Source organism: Bubalus kerabau, chromosome 16, assembly GCF_029407905.1.
Source record: "Bubalus kerabau isolate K-KA32 ecotype Philippines breed swamp buffalo chromosome 16, PCC_UOA_SB_1v2, whole genome shotgun sequence".
Lineage (NCBI taxonomy): Eukaryota > Metazoa > Chordata > Mammalia > Artiodactyla > Bovidae > Bubalus > Bubalus kerabau.
In genome coordinates this window covers 57650137-57673174 of record NC_073639.1, presented here as the reverse complement: position 1 = coordinate 57673174, position 23038 = coordinate 57650137, and the positions used below count along the sequence as shown (strand labels likewise).

The window sequence follows — 23038 nt, the reverse complement described above, 5'->3', positions numbered from 1 at the left end:
GCAGAGACAAGCATGCCGGGAAGGAGAGCCATATGTAACAACAGAACGCAGAGGCTGGAGGGGGTGAAACTGCAAGCCAAGGAATGCTGAGGTTGGTGACCACCACAAGCTATGAAGAAGCAAGATTCCAAGGAGTATGAATTTGTTCTTTCCTTGATTTCTTAAGTCTAGCCTCCAGAATCACGAGAGAACACATTTCTGTTGTTTAAGTCACCCAGTTTGTGGTATTTAACCCAGTTTGTAGTTAGGGCAGCCCTAGGAAACTAATACAGGTGTCGTTTGAACTAAGTAGAGAATGATGAGAAAGAGGAAACCAAGTGAAGAGTTACAGGGAAGAATATTTCATGCAAAAGCAGGAATTAGAAAACAGTGGCTGAAGAGGGGTGAGTAGGAGCTACGCCTGGAAAGCTAGTCAGGGATAGTGCTTGTAGGACCAGGCGGGAGAGGGGATTCAATTAGCAAGGAGGTGGTTGTGTCATTTGAATGACAGAAACAGCTGTCAAGCGAGTCACCCAGAGTCTTAGAGGGCAGGATCTAGGATATATTAGTTGCAATAAATAATGACAATATGAGATGACAGGGCCCTGTCTGAGCTTCCTCGCCCTGCCCGGCGACCTTGCTGGATGGTCAATGTCAGTTCTAGCATTTCAGGCCGTGGCTGGCTTCGGCTCCGTTAAAGCAACGCTCCCTCTCCGCAAACTCCTTCCTCCCTCCGACCCAGACACCCCAAATACACACAATCTCGGTAAAATAAGCTCTACAAATGCGGTTTGCGGACAACTTCCCCATCCCAGCTAGGCATGAGAGATTCCCTAAAGGCATTTAGTGTTCTAAAGAAACACTGAGGGACCCAGCCAAGTCCCGCAAAGGTACAACAATCCCCGCGGCGGGCGCCTGGCGCGCGGGGGCGGGACCGGGGAGGCGCGTGCGCATGCGCAGGGGGCTGCCTCCCGGCGAGGGGGTGGGGCGGGCGCCTGGGCCGGGGCTGTGACGTCAGGTGCGCGCGTGGCTCGGGCTGCGCAGGAACAGCTGGTCCCTGGGAAGGCGGCTGGCCGGCGGACACGCGTGGGGTGCGGGTGGCTTGCCGCGCCACGCTGCGGGAGCAGCCGCCGCCTAGCACCACTGCACCATGTCTGGCCAGCTGGAGCGTTGCGAGCGCGAGTGGCACGAGCTGGAGGGAGAATTTCAGGAACTGCAGGTAGGACCGGACCACCTGGTCCCGAAACTCTGCTACCTGAAGTGCCGGATATTTCCTTTCCTGCTTCTCCCAGCCCCGGCCGTGGGAACCATCAAGGCCCGGGCCAGGCCCTGCGGCGGAGGCGGGTGGTTGTTGCCGGTGGTCTGCGTGGGCCAGCCCCCTCCCATCTCCCAGGACTTCACTTATTCATCCACTTAGGGCGCCGGGTGGAAGCCCCCACAGCTCCCCCAGGACCCCGAGCCTTCTCACCGGCTCTTTGCCGCGCGCGCCTCCTTCGCTGCAGAAAGTTGATCTGTGACCTCTGAGGGGAAGTTCCAGGCATGTCCATGTGGGGGAGGCCGGAGGGACCAGGTATGTTCTGGGACTCAAAAGAGAAAGCCCAGCCCCTACCTCCTCAGAGGTCTCCCCTAACCCCACCGCCGCCCACCAGGGTTTGGCGGCTCCACACCCCTTTTGCTGTGGCGGATCAGCCCTCTCCTCTGACGCTCCATTTTGGGAGATGTGCTTGGGAGCCCTTCACCTTGAGCCCGCAGGCTTTGCTTAGGGGTTAGAGACCCCTGACCTCAGCCTTTGGGGCTCCTGTGTCCCGCCTCTGACGTTGCTGCAGGCCAAGTTTGGCGTCGTGGGTGACATCTGTCACTTCTGACAGCTGGGTTGCCTCCCAGTGATAGAGGCTGCTCCCAGCCCTCACGCTTTGGCCCAGAGCCTTATGCTGGGTGGGGTGAGGTCGGGTGTAAGAGAGGCCCCTTGAAAGAACAGTATTGGCATTTCCGCCGCGGGGTCCCTGGCAGGAGGAGTTGTTCCTGAGAGGAGGTTCGCAGAGGCCTCAGCTGCCTATCCTGGTGACTAGAGAGGTCTCTGAAAATCTTGGGGTTGGCTAAGAGAGATGCCTGGATCTTTTTTTGGGAGATGGGGCTGTTCCCTCCCCAGCTACCGGATTGTGTTTGTTTTCTCCAGAGTTGGGCTCTGTTTGCCTGAAATCACATGGAACACCCCCAGCCCACTTCTGCCTAGTCTCAGCTGGGACCAGTGACATTTTGCTTGTCCATGGAGCTCTTGTCTGCAGTTTGATTAGCCGCTTACTGTGTCCAGAGTAGGGGAGGGAGGGGAGATGGGGAAAGGTGTCTGTGATGGGTCTTTCAAGAGCCATCTAGAGGGAAGATGGGTCATAGGTCCAGAAGAATAGAGAAGGGGTGCTGGAGAGACCAAGCAGGGAGAGGGGTGCTGTTTTAGCTGTGAGCAGAGAGTAAGGTACCAGAGCTGGTTCCCAGGGGACCTTTCTGGCTCTCCTGCCATGGAGAAGAGTCAGCTACTTTTTTTTTTCTCAGTATTTATCTTTATTTTGGCTGTGCCAAGTCTTAGTTGCGGCACTCAGGATCTTCAATCTTCATTGCAGTATGTGGGGGATCTTTAGTTGTGGCTCGTGGGATCTAGTTCCCTGATCAGGGACTGAACCCGGGCCTCTTGCATTGGCAGCGAGGAGTCTTAACCACTGGACCACCAGGGAAGTCCCCACTCAGCTGCTTCTTGCCACTTTGTCCTGCTGGGCTCTCGGTTATGTCCAACTGTGGACCCATGGAGGGTATTAGGTTGGGCATGAGAGAAGAGTTTTGCTATGTGGAACTTTTGTTGTTCATAATGCCTTTCCCTGACCCTGCTTTCGGCTAGAAGGAGGAGTCTTAACTCTTCAGAGCTATACAATTAATGCAATTAACAGCAATTAGATAGCTAGTCTTGGCAGGCAGAGGTTGCAAAAGAGACGTTTGATTTGTTGTTATGTTCTTACTTGGCGTCTCAGGGGCTCAAGTGTGTGGGGGACAGAGAGGAATTGGAAATGAATCCTGGATTGTGTCCCCTGGTGCAAGGGTTGTAGAAAAACTGACTGGGTAGAAACCGTGATGTCCCTTGCTCAGGTCTTCAGCACTGGGGCAAATGGAATAGACTAGGTCCGACTTCTTATCCCTCCCCCCACCCCCCATAATACACGTGAGAACTCTGAACTCCTGAGATGACCATCTCTGGAAAAAGGCATGTAATAGGTAGAGTGTACGTTGTCATTATGTGTGTGTTGGGTGAACTTTCAAATATGAGACATTTGTCGGGGAACAAGGAGGTCACAACAGGTTGCGGGGGGCTGCTGATTGGAACTAGAAAGGTTAATGGTAGGAAGGGTCTTTTTCTCCCACCAGAAAATCCCAGTCTATCTTACTTTACCTGTTTCTGCTTCAGAATCTGGGATTTGTGGGTGTCATGCTCATATCTCTCTGATTCTGTCTTGCTTGGGATGATGTATAATATCTCTGTGTTTTACCTCTCCTTCCCTTTTGCCAGTGGAGGGAGCAAAGAGGAAATCTAATTTCAGACCCAAAAGGATTTGAAAGATTTCTGGAATTTCCCCCCTCTCCCAACCCCTAAAATGTCAAAATCTCTGGGACTTTCTAGAGGAAAGGATCTTTGTTCTTTTGTCTGTGATGTACATCTGCCAGGGCCTCCGTGGACTCAGGGGCAAGGCTGAGTTGCTATGAGGACTTTGGTTTTGGCTGGTTGGGGTTTCAGGTGTGCTGGCTGATTGAGCATTAGTCTGAGACTGGCGCATGTTTGGCCCTGTGGCCTGTGGTGTGACCACAGAAGGTCACTTACAGACGTGGTGGCAGGTGATTTAATGAGCATTTCTTGTCTTGCCTCTCTGGAAACCTGACCTCATCCCTCTGCACCCAGGAAGGAGGTGTCCCGAAGAGGCCTTTCCCTTACCCTGACCTCGCAGAAATGCAGGGGCCTGATAGGACATTACAGAGATTTTTGGCTTTTATTACCAATGAAATGGGTATTCCTTTGGCTGCTGTGTATAGAATAGACATGAGGGGGCCAGGCTGGAAGCAGGAAGATCAGTATTATTTAATTAAAACCCTCTGAAATAGAGCCTGTTATACCCATCTTACAGAGTGAAAAATATACCCCAAAGTATAAGTACTAGAGTCAGGATTCAAATCCAGGCAGGTGAACATCAACGTCTATACTCTTAAAAAAATTTTTTTTTAATTTATTTAGGCCATGCCTTGCGTCACACAGGATCGTAGTTCCCACATTAGGTATTGAACTGGTGCCCCCTGCATTGGCAGTGTGGAGTCTTAACCACTGGACTGCTGGGGAAGTCCCGAGAGTCTGGACTCTCAACCACGGCCCAAGGCAGGTCTGTGCCCTGGCTACTCTTGTTTCTCTCCCATCTTGCATTATTTTCTAGGCCTCTTTTCCCCTAGAAGTGGGTTGTGTGGAAAGAACTCTGGACAAGGGAATCAGAATTCTTGGGTTCAGGTCTGAATTCTGCTGCTGTCTAGCATCTGACCTTTAGCAAGCTGCGTCTCTGAACTTGAGTTCTTTGTCTACCAAACAAAGGCCGACAGTAGTAGCAGCAACAGTAAGAACTAACTGTATGATACATGGATCATTCCATTTAATCTAAACAACAACCTGGCTTTCTAGATGAGGCTGAGGCTGAGAGCTGTTACGTAACTTGAAATTCGTGGAGCCAGAATTTGACCCCAGGCCCGCTGTTTCCATCAGGTATTTTTGGGGTTGAGCTCCAAAAGTATCCTGAGACCCTTGGCTTTAGAAGGAGAGTTTTGGACTTGTGGGGACTAATTTTATTTCTATGGTGCTTTAACATGAAGCATTAGTAAGGGTTCTTAGTTGTAAGTGGCAGAAATCCAATTCAACCAGCTTTAAGCCAAAAAATCGAAATAGTTTATTGGCTTCTGTATTGGGAAGTCCAGTGGCAAATGGCTTCAGGCAGGGCTGGATCCAGCTTCTCCAGTGATGTTTACATGTGCACGTGTGTCTGTGTCCTCTGTCAGCTTCGTTCTCAACCATCTCTCCCATGTTGTGGCAAAGATGAGCTTTGACAGCCCCAGGCTGACATCTACCAGCTTAGCAGACCTCAGAAACAAGCATCTTTTCCCCTGTAATTCTAGCTGGAGTCCCAGGGCTGACTCTCATCGGCCCTACCTGGGTCATGTGATTATCCCTTAACCAGATCCTGTGGCACTGATTGGCTGGGTCTTGGTTAATATGTCCCCCCTGTTGCCCAGGACTGGGATGACTGCTGCTCAAACCACATGAAATAACAGTGGGAGAGGGGTGGTCCCATGAAGGAAGATCAAAGTACTGGTTGTGAAAAAACAAAAACAGAGAAGGATGCCAGACAGCTATCTTTTTAGGAGTAATATTGTAGAAACAGTCTATATCTGTGTTTCACCAGCTATGTTAAGGCACCTCCAAGGAGCTGCAGCAAGCTCACAGGGGCACTATGGGATAATTTAAATTTTCAAGAGAAAGACAATGACATCTGTCACGTACCACTTAAACTGCTAATGGAGTAGTTCACAGCTGCACATTAGATTATGCTACATTCTTTTTAATGATGTCATATCTTTGTGAAGTTGGGGTTTGGGTGCTGATTAAAATCAAGTACTATGTGAAAATCAATTTAGAACAAGAAATGAGGGTGACAGTGTCCAATCTGTTCCTAAGGTTTGAGCCTGACAGGCATATACATCCATAAATAATTTTGGTTACTTCAAAATGAAATAAAAATACCCTTGTCAATTTCTGCGTATTCTTTTTTATTTCCTCCAAGAGACTACTGAGTTGTTAGGACATGGATACTTTTCAATTATTTGGTTTCCTTAGTGGCTCAGAGGGTAAAGATTCTGCCTGCAGTGCAGGAGACCCAGGTTCGATCCCTAGGTCGGGAAGATCCCCTGGAGAAGGAAATGGCAACCCACTCCAGTATTCTTGCCTAGAGAATCACCATGGGCAGAGGAGCCTGGCAGGCTACAGTCCATGGGTCACAAAGAGTTGGACACGGCTGAATGACTTCACTTTCACTTTTTCTTCCTATTATTTGGCCTAAGGACCCTGTGAAAAGTTCATTGAGACACTAAGGATGTGGTAAACCAACAAAGTTAGGGAACCTTTGTTTTATATCCTCATTGTGGTGGTGGTTACACAACTGTATATATTTGCCAAAATTCATTAAATTGTACACCTGAAAACTGGTGAATTGGTATGTAAATTATACCTATAAAGCTGATTTAAACATACCAGTACATGGCCTGTTACCTATATCTCATGCCCTAGCTCTTTCACAACTGAGGAAACTAAGAAGTGGCAGATTCTAGACGTGAAGTCAGTCTGAGTCTCAAGCCTAATCACTTAATTTTTATGTTACCTGCCTCCCAAATGCCTGACATGCTTGTCTATACCTCCACTTACTGTTCCTATAACAGACATTACTAATTGATCCTGGCACGTGACTCAGAATCTTTCCCAGTGTAGAACTGATACAGTTTAGGTGAAGTCAATTTGTCATCTTTGTAGTCTTTCCACTGGCAGTGAGTCTTCGTTCAGTATATTCAGCATTCAGAAATCTTTGTCTGAAGTCAGTTACTTAGAACTATATAAATGCAATCTCATGAAAACTTAGCACCAGCCTGACTATCAGCCACCGTGTTTATGTGGTGGCCATGACTCTGGCAGTCTACTGGGCTGTCCACCAGCTTGCAGTGCTCCTAGGCCAGAGCCCTGTCTGAAAATGGCACATGATTCCATTCTGGCACATTTTTAAATTTTTTTGGCCATGCCATATGGGAGCTTAGTTCCCCGACCAGGTATTAAAGCCATTCCCACTGTAGTGGCAGTACAGAGTCTTAACCACTGGCCCGCCAGGGAAGTCTCATTGCCATCAATTCTTGCAATGCATATTGACTCAGGTGTTGTGACTCAGTCATGTTATGGTAAGAGGGCATCTCCAGGTGTGTCACAGCCGTGCTGGGACCTGGAATCATTAACCTCATCTTCCCACTGGGGCAGAGTTTGTGGCCTCAGAGGACAGGAGAGGTGGCAGATCTCCAAATCCTTCGATGGAAACTCAACTGTTTGTGTCTCTTGTACATGGTATAAAAGGAATGCCAGTCAGATATGTGGGAAAGGAGCTATGGGCATCCCAGCTAATGGTGCCAGTGTTAGCGTCTGTCTCTCTCTGTCTCTGATCTATCCTATGTTTTTATAAGTAATACATAGCCACATAGTTAAAAAGTCAAATAGGAAATGTGTATAAGCATTCTATAACAGCTAAAATCTGGAAACCTAACTGTCCATCAGGATGGATAATTCCACCGAACATCCATAGAGTGTGGTATGAAGATGAGAATGAATAAACTAGGACCATATGTATCAACATGGGTAAATGTTTTAAAGAGAAAAGCAACATTGAGTGAAAAGTTGCTAAGTGGGTATATATAGTATGACATGTATAATATAGTTTAAAGCATAATAATATAGCATTAAAGCATTTAAAGCAGAACACTTATGTTCTGCTTACTGATACGTGTCTATACAGTACAAATACAGACTTTTGCAAGGGAGTGATATGGGTCAGATTCAGTAGAATGGAGATTTGGGCAGGGCCCTAGCAAGAAGCAAATAACTCTTCCGGATGGATCTCTCTGAAAAGAGTTTAAGGAGGAGGCTATTTACAGAGGTGTGGCGGTTTAAAGGGATTTCCCTGGTGGCTCAGATAGTAAAGAATCTGCCTGCAGTGCGAGAGACCCAGGTTCAATCCCTGAGTCAGAAAGATGCCCTAGAAAAGGGAATGGCTTCCCACTCCAGTATTCTTGCCTGGAGAATTCCATGGACAGAGGAGCCTGGCGGGCTACAGTCCATGGGGTCGCCAAGAGCTGGACACAACGAGGCCCCTGGAGTTGGGACCATCCCAATACTTAAGGGACAGAGGGAAGGGGCAGTCACTGGAACCTAGTGCAGGGTAAGGAAAGCAGCAGGACCGGAGCTGTAGCGTCAAAAGCCTAGGAAAGTGAGGAGGAGGCAGGGGAACCAATACTCCAGTCTGCCTCTCCTCCTTCCCCCCGTCTTCTGTCCTGGCATCCCGTTGGCTAAGTAGGAGGCAGGGCAAGGGAGCCCAGGAGATGCAGTCCGTAGGGGTTAACCTCTCAGGGCACAGAGGAAGACAAGATTGATCTGGGGTGGGCTTGAGGGTGGAAATAACCAGCCTAGGGGTTCCTCTTGTTGAGGGCAGAGGACGGGAATGCTATGTAGAAAGAATATGTAGGGGCTTTCAACAATTTGTGTACTATTAGTTCTTAAACTGAGGGTGAGAAATGTGGGCATTAATGTTGTTTATTTTCTATTATAGGATTTTCTGACTTTTTCAATATGCCTGAAATATTTCATAGTCAAATGAGCAGGAGACCAGAAAGTCACCTAACAATACCAAAAGCCTTATTCATAAAAATAGGCTCAATGGGACTTCCCTGATGGTCCCGTGGTTAAAACTCAGTGCTTCCACTGCAGGGGCACAGGTTCAGCATCTGGTTGAGGAGCTAAGATCCCACATGCCGAGGGGTGTGGCTAAAAAAACAAACCCCCCAAAAAAGATTCAGTCATTTATGTGATTACGACCATGCAAATTTCATTTACTGAAGAACTGAGCAGTGTACAATGCTTGTACTTTCTCTTGGGGATTTTTATTACATTTATATAGTCAGCATTTGATTGTTTCCTGGCAGTGTTTGCCTTGTAACTATCTTCCCCGCCCCCCACCCCAAAGCTCTATCTTTAGGTATTTTATCAAGTGGGTCTTTCTTTTCCTTTGCTTGGTCTTGAGTTAGACAGCTGGGGGTTGGGACTTGCTCTCAGCCGCAGAACAGAGTCCTTTCTTTCCCAGCTGCCTGTCTGCTCCGGTGCCCCCAGCACTCTGGGTTATTTTTGGAGGTAGCAACTTGAAGTGGGAGTCAGTCGTGTGTTTTGTAAGCTGGTACTCCCTGCATTGTGTGCAGACACCTGACTCCCAGTTTTTGGTGAGTGTGCTCTTTTGCTTCAGTCCACTGCTGCCAAGTTTATTTTATTTTATTTACTTTAAATTCTATTTCTTATTTATTTATTTATATGTTTGGCTGTGCGGAGTCTTCCTTGCAGCATGCAGGGTCTTTCAGTTGTAGCATGTGGTATCTAATTGCCCAACCAGGGATTGAACCGTGGGCCCCTTGCATTGGGAGTGCAGAGTCTTAGCCACTAGACCACCAGGAAAGCCCCACTGCTGCCAAGTTTAGAAATAAAAATGGTGGTTTGGTATTTTGGCATTTTCTTTGAGAGTTGGCAAACATACATGTACCATATGACCCAGCAGTTTCATTCCTAGATATCTAACCAAGAGAAGTTGAAATATGTATCTACTACCAAGACTTGTGCACGAATGTGCATGGCAGCCTTATTCGTAATAGCCAAAGACTGGAAATAACTTAAATGTCCACCAACTGGTAGATGAGTAAACAAAATATGGTATAAATGCTGTGGTGTGATAAAAAAGTGGATACATGCCACAACAGAAATACACCTCAAAAACACGATTCTTTGTGAAAGAACCAGACACAAAACTGCATTTTATATGATTCCACTGATGTGAAATGCCCGGAAAAGACAAATCTATAGAGTCCGAAGGTGGGTTAGTGGTTGCCAGGAGCTGGGAGGAAGAAGAGTGGGGAGTGAGTGTGGATAAACACTAGAGATCTTATTGGGTGACGGAAAGTTCTGAAACTGGACGTGGTAATAGTTGCACCACTTGATAAATGTATAAAAATCACTTAATTGTACACTTAAAATGAGAATTTTATGACATGTAAGTTATACCCCAATAAAGTTGTTAAAAAATAATGGTTTAGGTTCTTGCTTTGGCAGAAAAACACCCAATATGGTTGTTCAGAGATCTGCATTTTAAAGTGCCTGTTTAGTTACTGGCTTGATGAAGGATTTATTCATCAGGCTCCAAGTTTTTGGCACCTTTACGATGACAGTGCCCAGGGCAAGAGCTTGGTAATGAGTCCAAGATTTATGGCTTCTCTTCTTACCTGGTATGGTTAACTTTTCCCAGAAGGGAGGCTGTGTTCTTTGGCATATTAATCTAGATTCTGACCCCTGCCTCATTTTTAAATTAGCTAATTAATTTGACTGTACTGGGTCTTAGTTGTGGCATGTGGGATATTGTCTTCCTTTCTGCACGCGGGATCTTTAGTTGTGGCATGCGAACTCTTAATTGCAGCAAATGGAGTCTAGTTCCCTGCCTGGGGATCGAACCTGGACCCCCTGCATTGTTAGTGCAAAGTCTTAGTCACTGGACCACCAGGGAAGTCCCTGACACTGGCCTCTTAAATGGAGACACTCAACCCAAATTGGCAAAGCCAAACAGAATAAAATGGCATTTGTTCACTTATATTAATTAGGACCTCAAAGGTGTACCACCTTCAGATATAAGCTGATCCAGGAGCTTAAATGAAACCATCAGGGCTCAGTTTACCCCTCCATCCTGTTTTCCTCTCAATTGGGTTCATTCCCAGGCAGCTAATGGCAGCCCCATTAGCTCTGGGCTCATATCCTACTACCTTCAAAACGAGTGGCAAAAAAGTTTCTTTTTTTCCCCTTTTTTTCAACAGTTCTGATAAAAAAAGTCCCACAACTGAGTGTGATTGGTTTTGAATGCTCGTCCCTGAGTCAACCAGCTGGGTCAGGAGGGTGATGTTCTGATTGGCCAGGCCTGGGTCATTTGCCTTGGAACCTGGGGCAAGGTCCACTCTATTCCTAGCCAGATCTCATGGACTCAGTGTCAGGGAGGGAGGATCTCCAAAGAAATTACAGGGAATTAACCAAAAAGGGAATAGCTGCCGAGCTGGCAAAAACAACAGAAGGCTTCCATCTGGTGACTAGTTGCATTCAAGACCATAGGGGCTGGTTGGTTGAAAGGCAGGGTTGGCTTGCCTCCATGTGGCTCACTCCTGGAAAAAGCATCTCAAAGCACAGGTCCAACTGAGGGTCTTCTGGAGACATCCTCAGGAGTGGAGGGCAGGGTCTCTGAGGGAAGACAGGAATTGTGTTCCTTCCCCCCGTCCCGCCCCCTCCCAGAAACACCACAAAGACAGTCCCATCAAGAGACAGCTGTCGTGAAATGGTTCAGCCTCTCTGGAAAATGATATGGCAGTTCTCTAAAAAAAAAATTAAGCTGTGTGATTAATTACCATATGATCCAGAAATTCTGCTTCTGAATACACACACACACACATGTACCCCAAAGAATTAAAAGCAAGGACTCGAACAAATATATATACATCCATGTTCATAGTAACATTATTCACAATATCCAAAAGGTGGAAGCAGCCCAGGTGTGCATCGACAGACGGGTGGATAAAATGTGCTGTATACACACTGTGGGGTATTGTTCAGCCTTAAAGAGGAAGGAACTTCTGATACGTTCTGCAGTGTGGATGGACCTTGAAGACATTATGCTGTGTTTAAATGTCAGGCACAAAAATATAAATACTGTATGAGTCAACTTGTATGAGGTACTTAGAGAAGTCATATTCATAGAGGTAGAAAGAATGGTAGAGGACTTCCCAGGTGGCACAGTGGGTATGCACCCGCTTGCCAATGCAGGAGACACGGGTTTGATCTCTGTTCTGGGAAGATCCCACGTGCCTCAGATCAACTAAGCCCTCGAGTTGTAACTACTGAGCCCACAAGCTGCAACTGCAGAAGCCCACTTGCCTAGAACCTGCGCGCCATAACGAGAGGCCATTGCAGTGAGGAGCCTGAGCACTGCAACAGAGAGTGGCCCCTGCTCGCCACGATTAGAGAAAGCCTGTTCAAAACAGTGAAGACCCAGCGTAGCCAAAAATGAATAAGACAAGAGAGTGGAGGTTGTCAGGGGCTGACGGGAACAGGAAACTGAGTTATTGGGTGACGGGTTCAGAGTTTCAGTTGAGATGATGAAAAAGTTCTGGAGATGGATGGCAAATAACGTGAACATATTTGATATCACTGAGGTGTACACATAAAATGGTTAAGGTGGTAAGTTTTGTGTGTATTTTATTGCAATTAGAAAAATTTTAATGATTAACATGGTAAGTTTTATATATATTTTACTACAGTTGAAAAAAGACTGAGAGACAACTGTCTGGGAAAAGGACAGAATCCAAGAAGTGAGTTGATAATCTTTCCTGCTGCTGGTGTGACTGCACAAGGTGGAATCAGCAGAGGCTGGGCGTGGGTGAGGAATGCCCTGGGAACAGAGAGCGTGTCACACTAAGGGCCTTGTTGCCACTTCACATTGTCCTCGAGGCTGACAAATCCTGAGCCTGGAGCCGAGGACAGGGTGGACAGGAAGTGTGGTCTCCAGTATCAGATCTCCCTTAGGAAGTGGCCCTAGCCAATGACAGAGACTGTTAGGAGTCAGGAATGACTGTATGTGCCTGGGGACACAATTATGAGAAGGGCCACGGACTTCAGTCTGATGTTTTAAGAGTGGGCAGAAAATACCACCAGTGGAGCATTATTGTTGTTTAGTCGCTAAGTCGTGTCCGACTCTTTGCAAGTCCCCATGGACTACGGTACGCCAGGCTTCTGTCCTTCACTATCTCCCAGAGTTTGCTCAAACTCATATTCATTGAGTCGGTGATGCCATCCAACCATCCCATCCTCTGTTTCCCCCTTCTCCTCCTGCCTTCAGTCTTTCCCAGCATCAGGGCCTTTTCCAATGAGACGGCTCTTCACATCAGGTGGCCAAAGTATTGGAGCCTCAGCATTAGGTGAAGTATGGAGCATTGCATGCGTGTGTGCTAAGTAGCTTCAGCCGTGTCTGACTCTGTGCAACCCTATGGACTGTAGCCTGCCAGGCTCCTTTGTCCATGGGATTTTCCAGGCAAAAATACCGGAATGGGTTGCCATTTCCTCCTTCAGGGGATCTTCCCAACCCAGGGATCGAAGCTGCATCTCTAATGTCTACCTGCGTTGGCAGGTGGGTTCTTTTACCATTACACCATCTGGGAAGCCCATGGAGGCATTAGGAAGCGCCTTTAAGAAAGTCAGTGTTTCAAAATAAAAGCTTAGAAAGAATTACATTATTTTTTATTTGAATAAAAAAGAAAGAACCACAAAAAAAAAAGAAAAATAAAGTCAGTGGGGATAGCGCTGAGTGTTGGTGAGTGTGGGCAGCTGTCATATGCTGTGGGTGGGAGCATAAATTGGCACAGCCACTCTGTGGGCAGTTTGCCAAGACAGGTTAAAAGTAAAAACAAGCCTGTATGCCATGACCCAGCAATTCCATGTCTCTTCCCCAGAGACACTTGTGTGTGTGCCCAAGGAGACCGTGCAAGGATATTAATCATTGTTGCATTGTTGGTTATTGTCAGAGACTGGAAACAACCTAAGTGTCCAGTGTTAGGAAAATGGCTAAATAAACTGTTGTCTGTTCATAGTATGAAGGACTGAACAGAACTAAAAATGAAGCACATCTGTATAGTCTTCTTTTTTTCTTCTTCTTTTCAATTAATTAATTTGGCTCTGCCAGTCTAAGTTGTGGCACACGGGATCTTTGATCTTCATTGCGGCATGTGAACTCTTAGTTGTGGCTTATGGGATCTAGTTCCCTGACCCCGGATCAAACCTGGGCCCTCTGTGTTGAGGGTGTGGAGTCTTAGCCACCGGACCACCAGGGAAGTCCCTATCTATATATTCTTATGTGGATAGATCTATAAGACATATTATTGAGTGAGAAAAGAAGGTTGTGAAATCATATCTATATTCTGATACTGTTGATATATTAAAAAAAATCAAAAGTATGTGCTTTAGGGTATAAGCTATGCTGCTGTAGCAAAGAGATCCCCGAATAAAGCGGTTTAAATGAGATAGCTTCTTCCTTTCTCACATAGTAGTTCAGACGGGTGCTGAGTGTTCTGGTTATCCATTGGCATAAAGCAACGGTAATTGCATTTTGCTCATGGATTCTGGGAGTCAGGAATTTAGGCAGGGCATGGTGGGAATGGCTTGACTGTGCTCCACGAGGTCAGAGGCCTTAGCTGGGAAGATGCAAATGGTTGGAGCTGGAATTATCTGGAGGTTTCTTGACCCTCATATCTGCCTGAACTGAATGACAAGAAGATTTATCTTAGCTGTGGCTGTTGATCAAATCAGACTGCTGTCATGTGGCTTCTCTAAGTGGTTAGGGTTTCCATGCAGCATGGTGGCCTCAGAGTTATGGAACGTTTTGTTCCAGAAGCTAGTGTTCCAGCAAAGAAGGTGCAAACGCAATGGCCCTCTGTGAGTTTTTCTCCGAAATGGTATAGTGTCAGTTCTGCTGTTTTTAAAAAATTGAGATAAAGTTGACATATTATATGTTTTAGGTGTATAATATAGTGATTCACATTGTTAAAGGGTAGAGTTGACTTAGGATAAGATGCTGGCTGTATTCCCTGTGCTGCACGGTGCATCCTGAGAGCTTGTTTATTTACTGCATAGTGGTTTTTGTCTCGATCCCCCTACCCCGGTATTGCCCCTCTCCCCTTTGCTCTCCCCACTGGTAACCACTAGTTTGTTCTCTGTGAGTCTGTTTCTTTTTTGTTATATTCACTAGTCTGTTGTATTTTTTATATTCCACATATAAGTGATATCATATAGCATTTCTCTTTCTCTGTCTGACATATTATTAAACGTAATGCCCTCCAAGTCCATCCATGACGAAAAATGTCATTCTTTTTTATGGGTGCATAGTATTCCTCTGTGTGTGTGTGTGTGTGTGTGTGTGTGTGTGTGTGTGTGTGTGTGTACCACATCTTCTTTATCCATTCATCTGCTGATGGACATTTAGGTTACTTCCGTATCTTGGCTATTATAAATAATGCTGCTATGAACATTGAGGTGCGTGTATCTTTTTGAATTAGTGTTTTCGTTTCCTTCGGATACAGACCCAGGAGTGGAAGTGCTGGATCATATGGTAGGTCTATTTTTAGTTTTTTTGAGAAATCTCCATACTGTTTCCACAGTGGCTGCACCAATTTATATTCCCACCAACAGTGTGCAAAGGTTCCCTTTCCTCCACATCCTTGCCAGCATTTGTTATTTGAGGTCTTTTCAATGATAGCCATTCTGACAGGTGTGAGGTGATATCTCCCTGTGGTTTTAATTTGCATTTCCTTGATATTAGTGATGTTGAGCATCTTTTCATGTGCCTGTTGGCCATCTGTATGGCTTCTTTAGAAAAATGTCTATTCAGATCTTCTGTCCATTTTTTAATTGGGCTGTTTGTTTTTGGGGGTACTTCTGACATATTTGACAGAAGAACTGTACAAAAAAGATCTTCACGACCCAGATAATCACGATGGTATGGTCACTTACCTAGAGCCAGACATCCTGGAATGTGAAGTCAAGTGGGCCTTAGAAAGCATCACTACGAACAAAGCTAGTGGGGGTGATGGAATTCCAGTTGAGCTATTTCAGATCCTGAAAGATGATGATGTGAAAGTGCTGCACTCAATATGCCAGCAAATTTGGAAAACTCAGCAATGGCCACAGGACTGGAAAAGGTCAGTTTTCATCCAATCCCAAAGAAAGGCAATGCCAAAGAATGCTCAAACTACCGCACAATTGCACTCATCTCACATGCTAGTAAAGTAATGCTCAAAATCCTCCAAGCCAGGCTTAGCAATACGTGAACCATGAACTTCCTGATGTTCAAGCTGGTTTTAGAAAAGGCAGAGGAACCAGAGATCAAATTGCCAACATCCACTGGATCATGGAAAAAGCAAGAGAGTTCCAGAAAAACATCTATTTCTGCTTTATTGACTATGCCAAAGCCTTTGACTGTGTGGATCACAATAAACTGTGGAAAATTCTGAAAGAGATGGGAATACCAGACCACCTGACCAGCCTCTTGAGAAACTTATGTGCAGGTCAGGAAGCAACAGTTAGAACTGGACATGGAACAACAGACTGGTTCCATATAGGAAAAGGAGTACGGCAAGGCTGTGTATTGTCACCCTGCTTATTTAATTTATATGCAGAGTACATCATGAGAAACACTGGGCTGGAAGAAGCACAGCTGGAATCAAGATTGCCAGGAGAAATATCAATAACTTCAGATATGCAGATGACACCACCCTTATGGCAGAAAGTGAAGAGGAACTGAAAAGCCTTTTGATGAAAGTGAAAGGGAATAGTGAAAAAGTTGGCTTAAAGCTCAACACTCAACATTCAGAAAACTAAGATCATGACATCTGGTCCCATCACTTCATGGGAAATAGATGGGGAAACAGTGGAAACAGCGTCAGACTTTATTTTTGGGGGCTCCAAAATCACTGCAGATGGTGACTGCAGCCATGAAATTAAAAGACGCTTACTCCTTGGAAGGAAAGTTATGACCAACCTAGATAGCATATTCAAAAGCAGAGATATTACTTTGCCAGCAAAGGTCCGTCTAGTCAAGGCTATGGTTTTTCCAGTGGTCATGTATGGATGTGAGAGTTGGACTGTGAAGAAAGCTGAGTGCCAAAGAATTGATGCTTTTGTACTGTGGTGTTGGAGAAGACTCTTGAGAGTCCCTTGGACTGCAAGGAAATCCAAGCAGTCCATCCTAAAGGAGATCAGTCCTGGGTGTTCTTTGGAAGGAATGATGCTAAAGCTGAAACTCCAGTACTTTGGCCACCTCATGCGAAGAGTTGACTCATTGGAAAAGACTCTGATGCTGGGAGGGATTGGGGGCAGGAAGAGAAGGGGACGACAGAGGATGAGATGGCTGGATGGCATCACCGACTCGATGGACGTGAGTTTGAGTGAACTCCGGGAGTTGGTGATGGACAGGGAGGCCTGGCGTGCTGTGATTCATGGGGTCACAAAGAGTCGGACACGACTGAGCGACTGAACTGAACTGAACGGGCATATTGTATTGGTCAGAGCAGCCACAAGCCTACTTGTATTTAAGGAGACTGAAAAGAGATACCACTTCTCTATGTGAGGAGTGCTAAAGAACTGGTGGTCATGTTTTAAAAGAAGATCCAGGTTGGTGTGGCTGAGGAGGGCACTGTGGGCTTTGTCATTTGTACTATGTAGCTTCCATTTCCGGTTTCAAGGTAACTGGATCCATTGTTGCCATATGCAGCCAGGGAAAGAAAGAGTGGCAAGCAAGCCGTTACTTAGAAAAATGTGGTTCAGTTATTCTTGGCAGAAAATGTTGCCTTGACATGTGAAAACTGAACAGCAAGAAAGAGCAGGTGTAGTGGTTAAAAAAAAAAATGTAGTTCAGAACTTACATCCCTTCTGCTTGCAACCCATTGGCTAACACTCGGTTGTATTCCTACACTTAGCTGCAAAGGAGGCTGGGAAATGTCTGTAGTTGGACAGCCATGTGCTGGCTATGTCTTGGTGGGGTCCTGTTATTAAAAGGAAGCCAAGGAGGGCTTCTCTGGGGGTCCAATGGTTGACTGTCTGCTCCCAATGTAGGGGATACAGGTTTGATCCCTGAATGGGGAACTAAGATCCTACATGCCTCATGTGCCGCATGGTGTGGGGCAAAAAACCAAAAAACTGAGATGTAATAAATACTCAAACTCTTTATTTAGAAAAAGGAAACAAAGGAGAATAAGTATTAGGGACAATTAGTTTTTGCAACAGTGAGCATTTTTCGTATATATGTTAAGTGTATGTGTGTGTGTGTGTATATATATATATATAGAAATAGGTCTATGTGGAACATAGAAATACACAGATACAGAGAATACACTCTAGAAGAAACGTAACAGTGGTTACTTCTGGAGAAGTCGGAGAAGACAGGAGAGGGGTCTATTCAAAGTCAACTCTAGCTGTAGCTGTAGTGTTTTAATTTTTAACGAGGATAATGTCCTTATGTTTACTTGTGAAATTAAATATTAATTCAAGCTGAAGAGGGCCTGGTGAGCATCTGTCTGTTGATGTTGCGGTCTGGTCTTATCTCACTGTACGGGGGCCCGACACCCAAGAGTGCCGGGAGGTGGTGTGGTGTTTCACCTTCCGTTGCTGGGGACTCCAAATCCAAAGGTGTTGCTTTCTCAAAGGCTGTGTAGTTGGGGGTCTCTCTCCACCCATCTTCCACGTCCAGTTCTGAAGAGTTGCCTTTCTTACCTGCAGACACTAGTTAACACTGAGGACCGTTTTGGCGCTGAAGCCTCTTTCTGTACAGATTATTCATTCATTACAGGTAGGAAGCTGGTCACTGTACAGTGGAGAAGACAGATGGCCACCATCTCCCCCAAGCAATCAGAGTTAACATCACAGACTCCACGTCCCTTCTCATGGGAGACACTGAGGACCCAGTGTCACTTGAGTGGCATGTCTGTCCCAGATGCATATTCAAAATTCAATCATGAGGAAATATCAGACAAACCAAGGCAGAGGGACATTCTCCAAAACAACTGGACTGAACACTTTAGAAGCGCTGATATTCCCAAGACAGAAGTTGAGGAGCTGGTCTAGACTAAAGGAGACCAAAGAGATATGAACAACAATACAAGGCATAAGACGGAATTGGGTCCAGGGTCTGGGGAGAAATTGCCATCCAGAGATAGTTCGCAGGACTTCCCTGGTGGGCCAGTGGTTAAGAATCCGCCTGCCAGTGCAGGGGATACAGGTTGATCCCTGGTGTGGGAAGATCCCACATGCGGAGGAGCATCTAAGCCCACACGTCATAACTGTTGAGCCCGTGCTGCAGAACCCAGGCGCCACAAGAGAAGCCACCACAGTGAGAAACACGAGCGTTGCAACTAGAGAGTAGCTGCTGCTTGTAGCAACTAGAGAAAACCTGCATGCAGCAACCAAGAACCCACACAGCCATAGATAAATAATAATTAAAAAAAGAAAACGTTCACATCCAAACTGGAATTTGGATGGTATTTGAGGCCACAGTAGTGTATTGTATCAAAGTAACATTTTTCTATATTTGATAGTTAGATGTATAAGAGAATGTCATGTCCTTAGGAAATATGCATTGAAGTATTTAGGAGTAAAGAAGCCTATTGTCTACAAGTAACTCCCAAATGATTTAGAACAGAAATAGTCAGACTCTTGACAAAAAGGTCAAGTAGTGAGGATTCTGGGCTTTGCAGGCCATGTGGTCTCTGTCACAACTACGCTTGCTCCATTGTTGAGGTGCTGCAGACGATATGTAAATGAATGGGCATGGCTGTGCTCCAGTGAAATGGATATTTATTCATGGATTCCAGAGTTTCAATTTCATATACGTTTTACATGTCACGAAATACTCTTCTTTTGATCTTTTGCAATGAGACAAAAATCATTTCTAGCTTACTGCCTGTACAAAATCAGGTGGCCGGATTTGGCCAGTGGGTTTACTGATGCCTGATACAGATAAAGAACACACACACACACAAACACACACATGGGAAGAAAGCAAATATATCATAATGCTAATAGTTGGTGAATCTGGGCAAAAGGTGTAAGGGGAGTTCTTTGCACTCTTACAAATCTTTCAGAAGTGTGAGATTATTTAAAAATTAAAAGCTAAATTTTAAAAAACGAGACACGGTTTTCCTCTCTGGGGGCTCAGGAAGGAGAGAATGAGGAAACTGTTTAAATCCAGGGGACTGAGCCCTCTGTCAACTGAGGGCCAAAGGAGATAGGCTCAGAGCATTCTTCCATGTTGCTCCTAAGTATTATCTGTTCACTTCATTGCCTTCATTTTTTTCTTATTTTGGGGCTTAACTTTCATATCTAGGAACCTGCTTGGCGGACATGAGAGTTTAGCCTATGGGCCTCATTGCCCATCCCTTTTTCCTCTCTGCTAATACAGTTCTCTACCACCCAAGCAGACAGCCACTTTAAATATGGCCATTGGATTATTGTTTTTAATTTTATGGTCCCCGTACCCTCATATTGTTCTCTCCAGATTGTTGGTATTTGTCTTAGATTACCAGGACTCGAGGAGACTGGTTGTTTCCCTGCATAGGGCAGTACCCAGGGGGAGGTATGCTGTGGCAGTAATGTCGAGAAGATCCTTTGTTCCATTCTCCCTGCCGTGGGGAGCACTGTCTTGTATTTCCTCTGGCCTTGTGGTCCCGAATGGTTATTTCCAGGAGTAAGATATTGAGTGTATTGGAGTGGCTGTGCCTGGGATAAGGAGGGTTGACTTAAAGGGAGGAGGTATGTCTTTTTCTTAATTGTCTTAGCAAGAACTGTCTTCATTGCCAAGATCAGAAACCCAACCCAAACTGGACTAACCAGAAAGGAATTTATTAATTCATATAACTAAGAGTATCAGTGTTGCATTCAGACTTGGTTGGATTCAAGCGCTGAAATGATGCTATAAGAATGCTGTCTCTTACTGTGTCCCAATTCTGTTTTCCTGTTTGGCTTCATTCTTCTTTTTTAAAACTTATTTATTTGGCTGCATCAGGTCTTAGTTGTGGCACATGGGATCTTCAATCTTCTCTGTGACATGGGGATCTTCAGTTGTGGCAGTTGCAGCATGTGGGATCTAGTTTCCTGACCAGGGATCGAACCCTGGTCCCCTGCATTGGGAGCGTGAAGTCTTAGCCAGTGGACCCCCAGGGAAGTTCCCAGCATTCTTAGGCAGGCTTTCCACACTCAACAGCCCCAGGTGTGCCTTCTACCAGAGTAACAAACCCAGGAGAAAGAGGGCATCTCTAAATCAATACTTGTAGGTGAAGTCCCAGAGCTGACTCGCATTGGCTCAGTTTGAGCCATGCATCCACCTATGAACCAGTCAGTTGCCGGGGGGATTGGAGAATACTGATTGGCCAGGCCTGGGTCACATGACCACGGTTGGTATGGGCACTGTTAGCTCTATTCAAACCACCTGGACCAAGAATTGACAAGAGGTGGCTGGCCCCTCAGAGGCATATTTGGTTTCTGTTCCCATCAGAAAAGACAGAACCTGCACAGGAAAAAACAGCAGTTCCTATTTCACTAGTGCTGCCTTCCCCAAATCCAGTCCCAGTTTTATAAGTTAGATCTTTAATAGGTGTACTTGTATCATCTTAACTGTCAAACTGAATTCTATAGTCACAAAGAGCTGACTCATTGGAAAAGACCTTGATGCTGGGAAAGATTGAAGGCAGAAGGAGAAGGGGGCAGCAGATGGTAGCATCACTGAATGAATTTGAGCAAAGCCTGGGAGATCGTGAAGGGCAGGGAAGCCTGGTGTGCTACAGTTCCTGGGGTCGAAAAAACTCAAGTCAGACATGACTTAGCGACTGAACAATAATATACTCCGACACAAGCAGACTGAAAAATAACCCCTTTATGTTTTCCTGCACACCCTGCCTGGGCTCTTCTATCCCTCAGGAAACTCACAGGATCTACAAGCAGAAGCTGGAGGAACTGAATGCACTCCAGACTTCGTGTAGCAGCTCCATCAACAAGCAGAAGATGCGACTGAAGGACCTGAAACTCACGCTCCAGAGGTAGGCGGGCTGCAACTCAGAGGCTCCCCTGGCTTTTAGGGATGGAATCTCAACTCAAAACTGGCTTGAGCCGAGAATGGAAATTTTAATGGAAAAAAACAGAAGTGGCTTCAAGCATCACTGGATCCAGGGGGTCAAAGGGTGTTTTTAGGCATTTGTTTTTTTCCCTCTCAGTTCTGCCTTCCTCTAGATTGGCTTCACTCTCTGGCTGAGATGGTCACTGAGATAGCCACGAGCAGTGCCAGGCTGTTATCTTCTTAGCCTTTCTTCCTACTGGCTTGGCCACCCCAGCAGAATAAGAATTGTCTTTCTGCCCAAGTGCTAGGTGTGAGTCTCATTGGCTGAAACTGGTCATGTGACCATCTGTGAACCAGTCACTGAGACTCGGTTTATATACGACTTGGGGGCTACCCTGGTGACTCAGACGTAAAGAATCTTCCTGCAGTTCAGGAGACCTGGGTTGGGAAAATCTTCTGGAAAAGGAAATGGCAACCCATTCCAGTATTCTTGCCTGGAAAATTTCATGGACATCCGAGCCTGGAAGGCAAGCCCATGGGGTTGCAAAGAGCTGGATACGACTGAGTGATAACACTTTATAAGACTTGGTCCTATGCTCAGTTTATGGACCTGGGGGATGGAATAGCTCTACTTGAACTACTTGGGAGGGGGAAGAGGATGAGGCATAGTTCCCACAGGAAAGTTGTTATGAGAAGTCCTGTCAGGCAGGCAAATAGCAAGTATCCTTCTCTCAGGCAAAGGGAGTTCACCCCACCAGGTCTCTGGTGTAGGGGGTGAGAGGTCCGGCATGCCTGGTGGGGATATACTTGAGCTTACGACCTAGTTCATTTCCTAAGGCCAGGATTACCTGTTCACTTCGTAGTCCCATGTCTTTATGGTTTGGAAAGTGCTGTCATTCCCTGCAAGTGAAGGAGTCCAAGTGAATGCTTTGACCCCCGAGGGAGACAGGAAAACAGGCTCTGAATGCCTTGTCCCTGGTTGCTTAGTTGGGCCTCCATTCCAGTTTATGATTCCTGGGCGATTCTTCCCTTCCCCAGTGGAAAATTTGGGAGATGGTTACTGATTATACCCCTAACCTTGACTGACCATTTCGGACATGGAGGCCCATTAGTCATGTGAAGAGTGTGGATGGTTCCACATAATGACATCACCACTCTTGGAAAAACATATCTCACTGATGGTAGGACTCCAGTCTTTTATCTGTGTAGGGTTTTTCATTCCTGGCACTGTTGATACTTCTTTGTTCCTGTGCATTGTAGGATGTTGGGCAGCATCCCTGGCCTCTACCCATGAGATGCCAGTAGAACTCTCTACTCCTGTCTTGACAACCCAGAATGTTCCCAGACAGTGTCTTCATGGTTTGGGAGAACTCCCATCCCAAGTTTCCCCAGTTGAGAACCATTGGGTTGGAAGGTTGACTCGTGAGCTAGGTTCCCAAGGACCCCTGCTATTCTTCTGAGTATCTATGACTTGTTTTTCTAGTTTTGAAATTAAATCTCACCAAAGAACAACAATCAGA

At 45.9% G+C, this 23038-nt stretch overlaps 1 protein-coding gene across 5 annotated transcripts in view; it reads left to right on the top strand.

The window, feature by feature from the left end:
* Nucleotides 1-980: 980 nt before the first annotated feature.
* Nucleotides 981-23038, top strand: part of TMEM120B (transmembrane protein 120B) — a 44846-nt gene continuing 22788 nt past the window's right edge. For 4 of the 5 annotated variants that reach the window (XM_055550604.1, XM_055550601.1, XM_055550602.1 and 1 more), the window contains exons 1-2: nt 981-1198; nt 21383-21501. In XM_055550604.1, the coding sequence (XP_055406579.1) occupies nt 1130-1198; nt 21383-21501 (188 nt within the window). In that variant the 5' untranslated portion in view covers nt 981-1129. The remainder of the gene's footprint in view (nt 1199-21382; nt 21502-23038) is intronic. The other variant, XM_055550603.1, reaches the window with a different exon arrangement.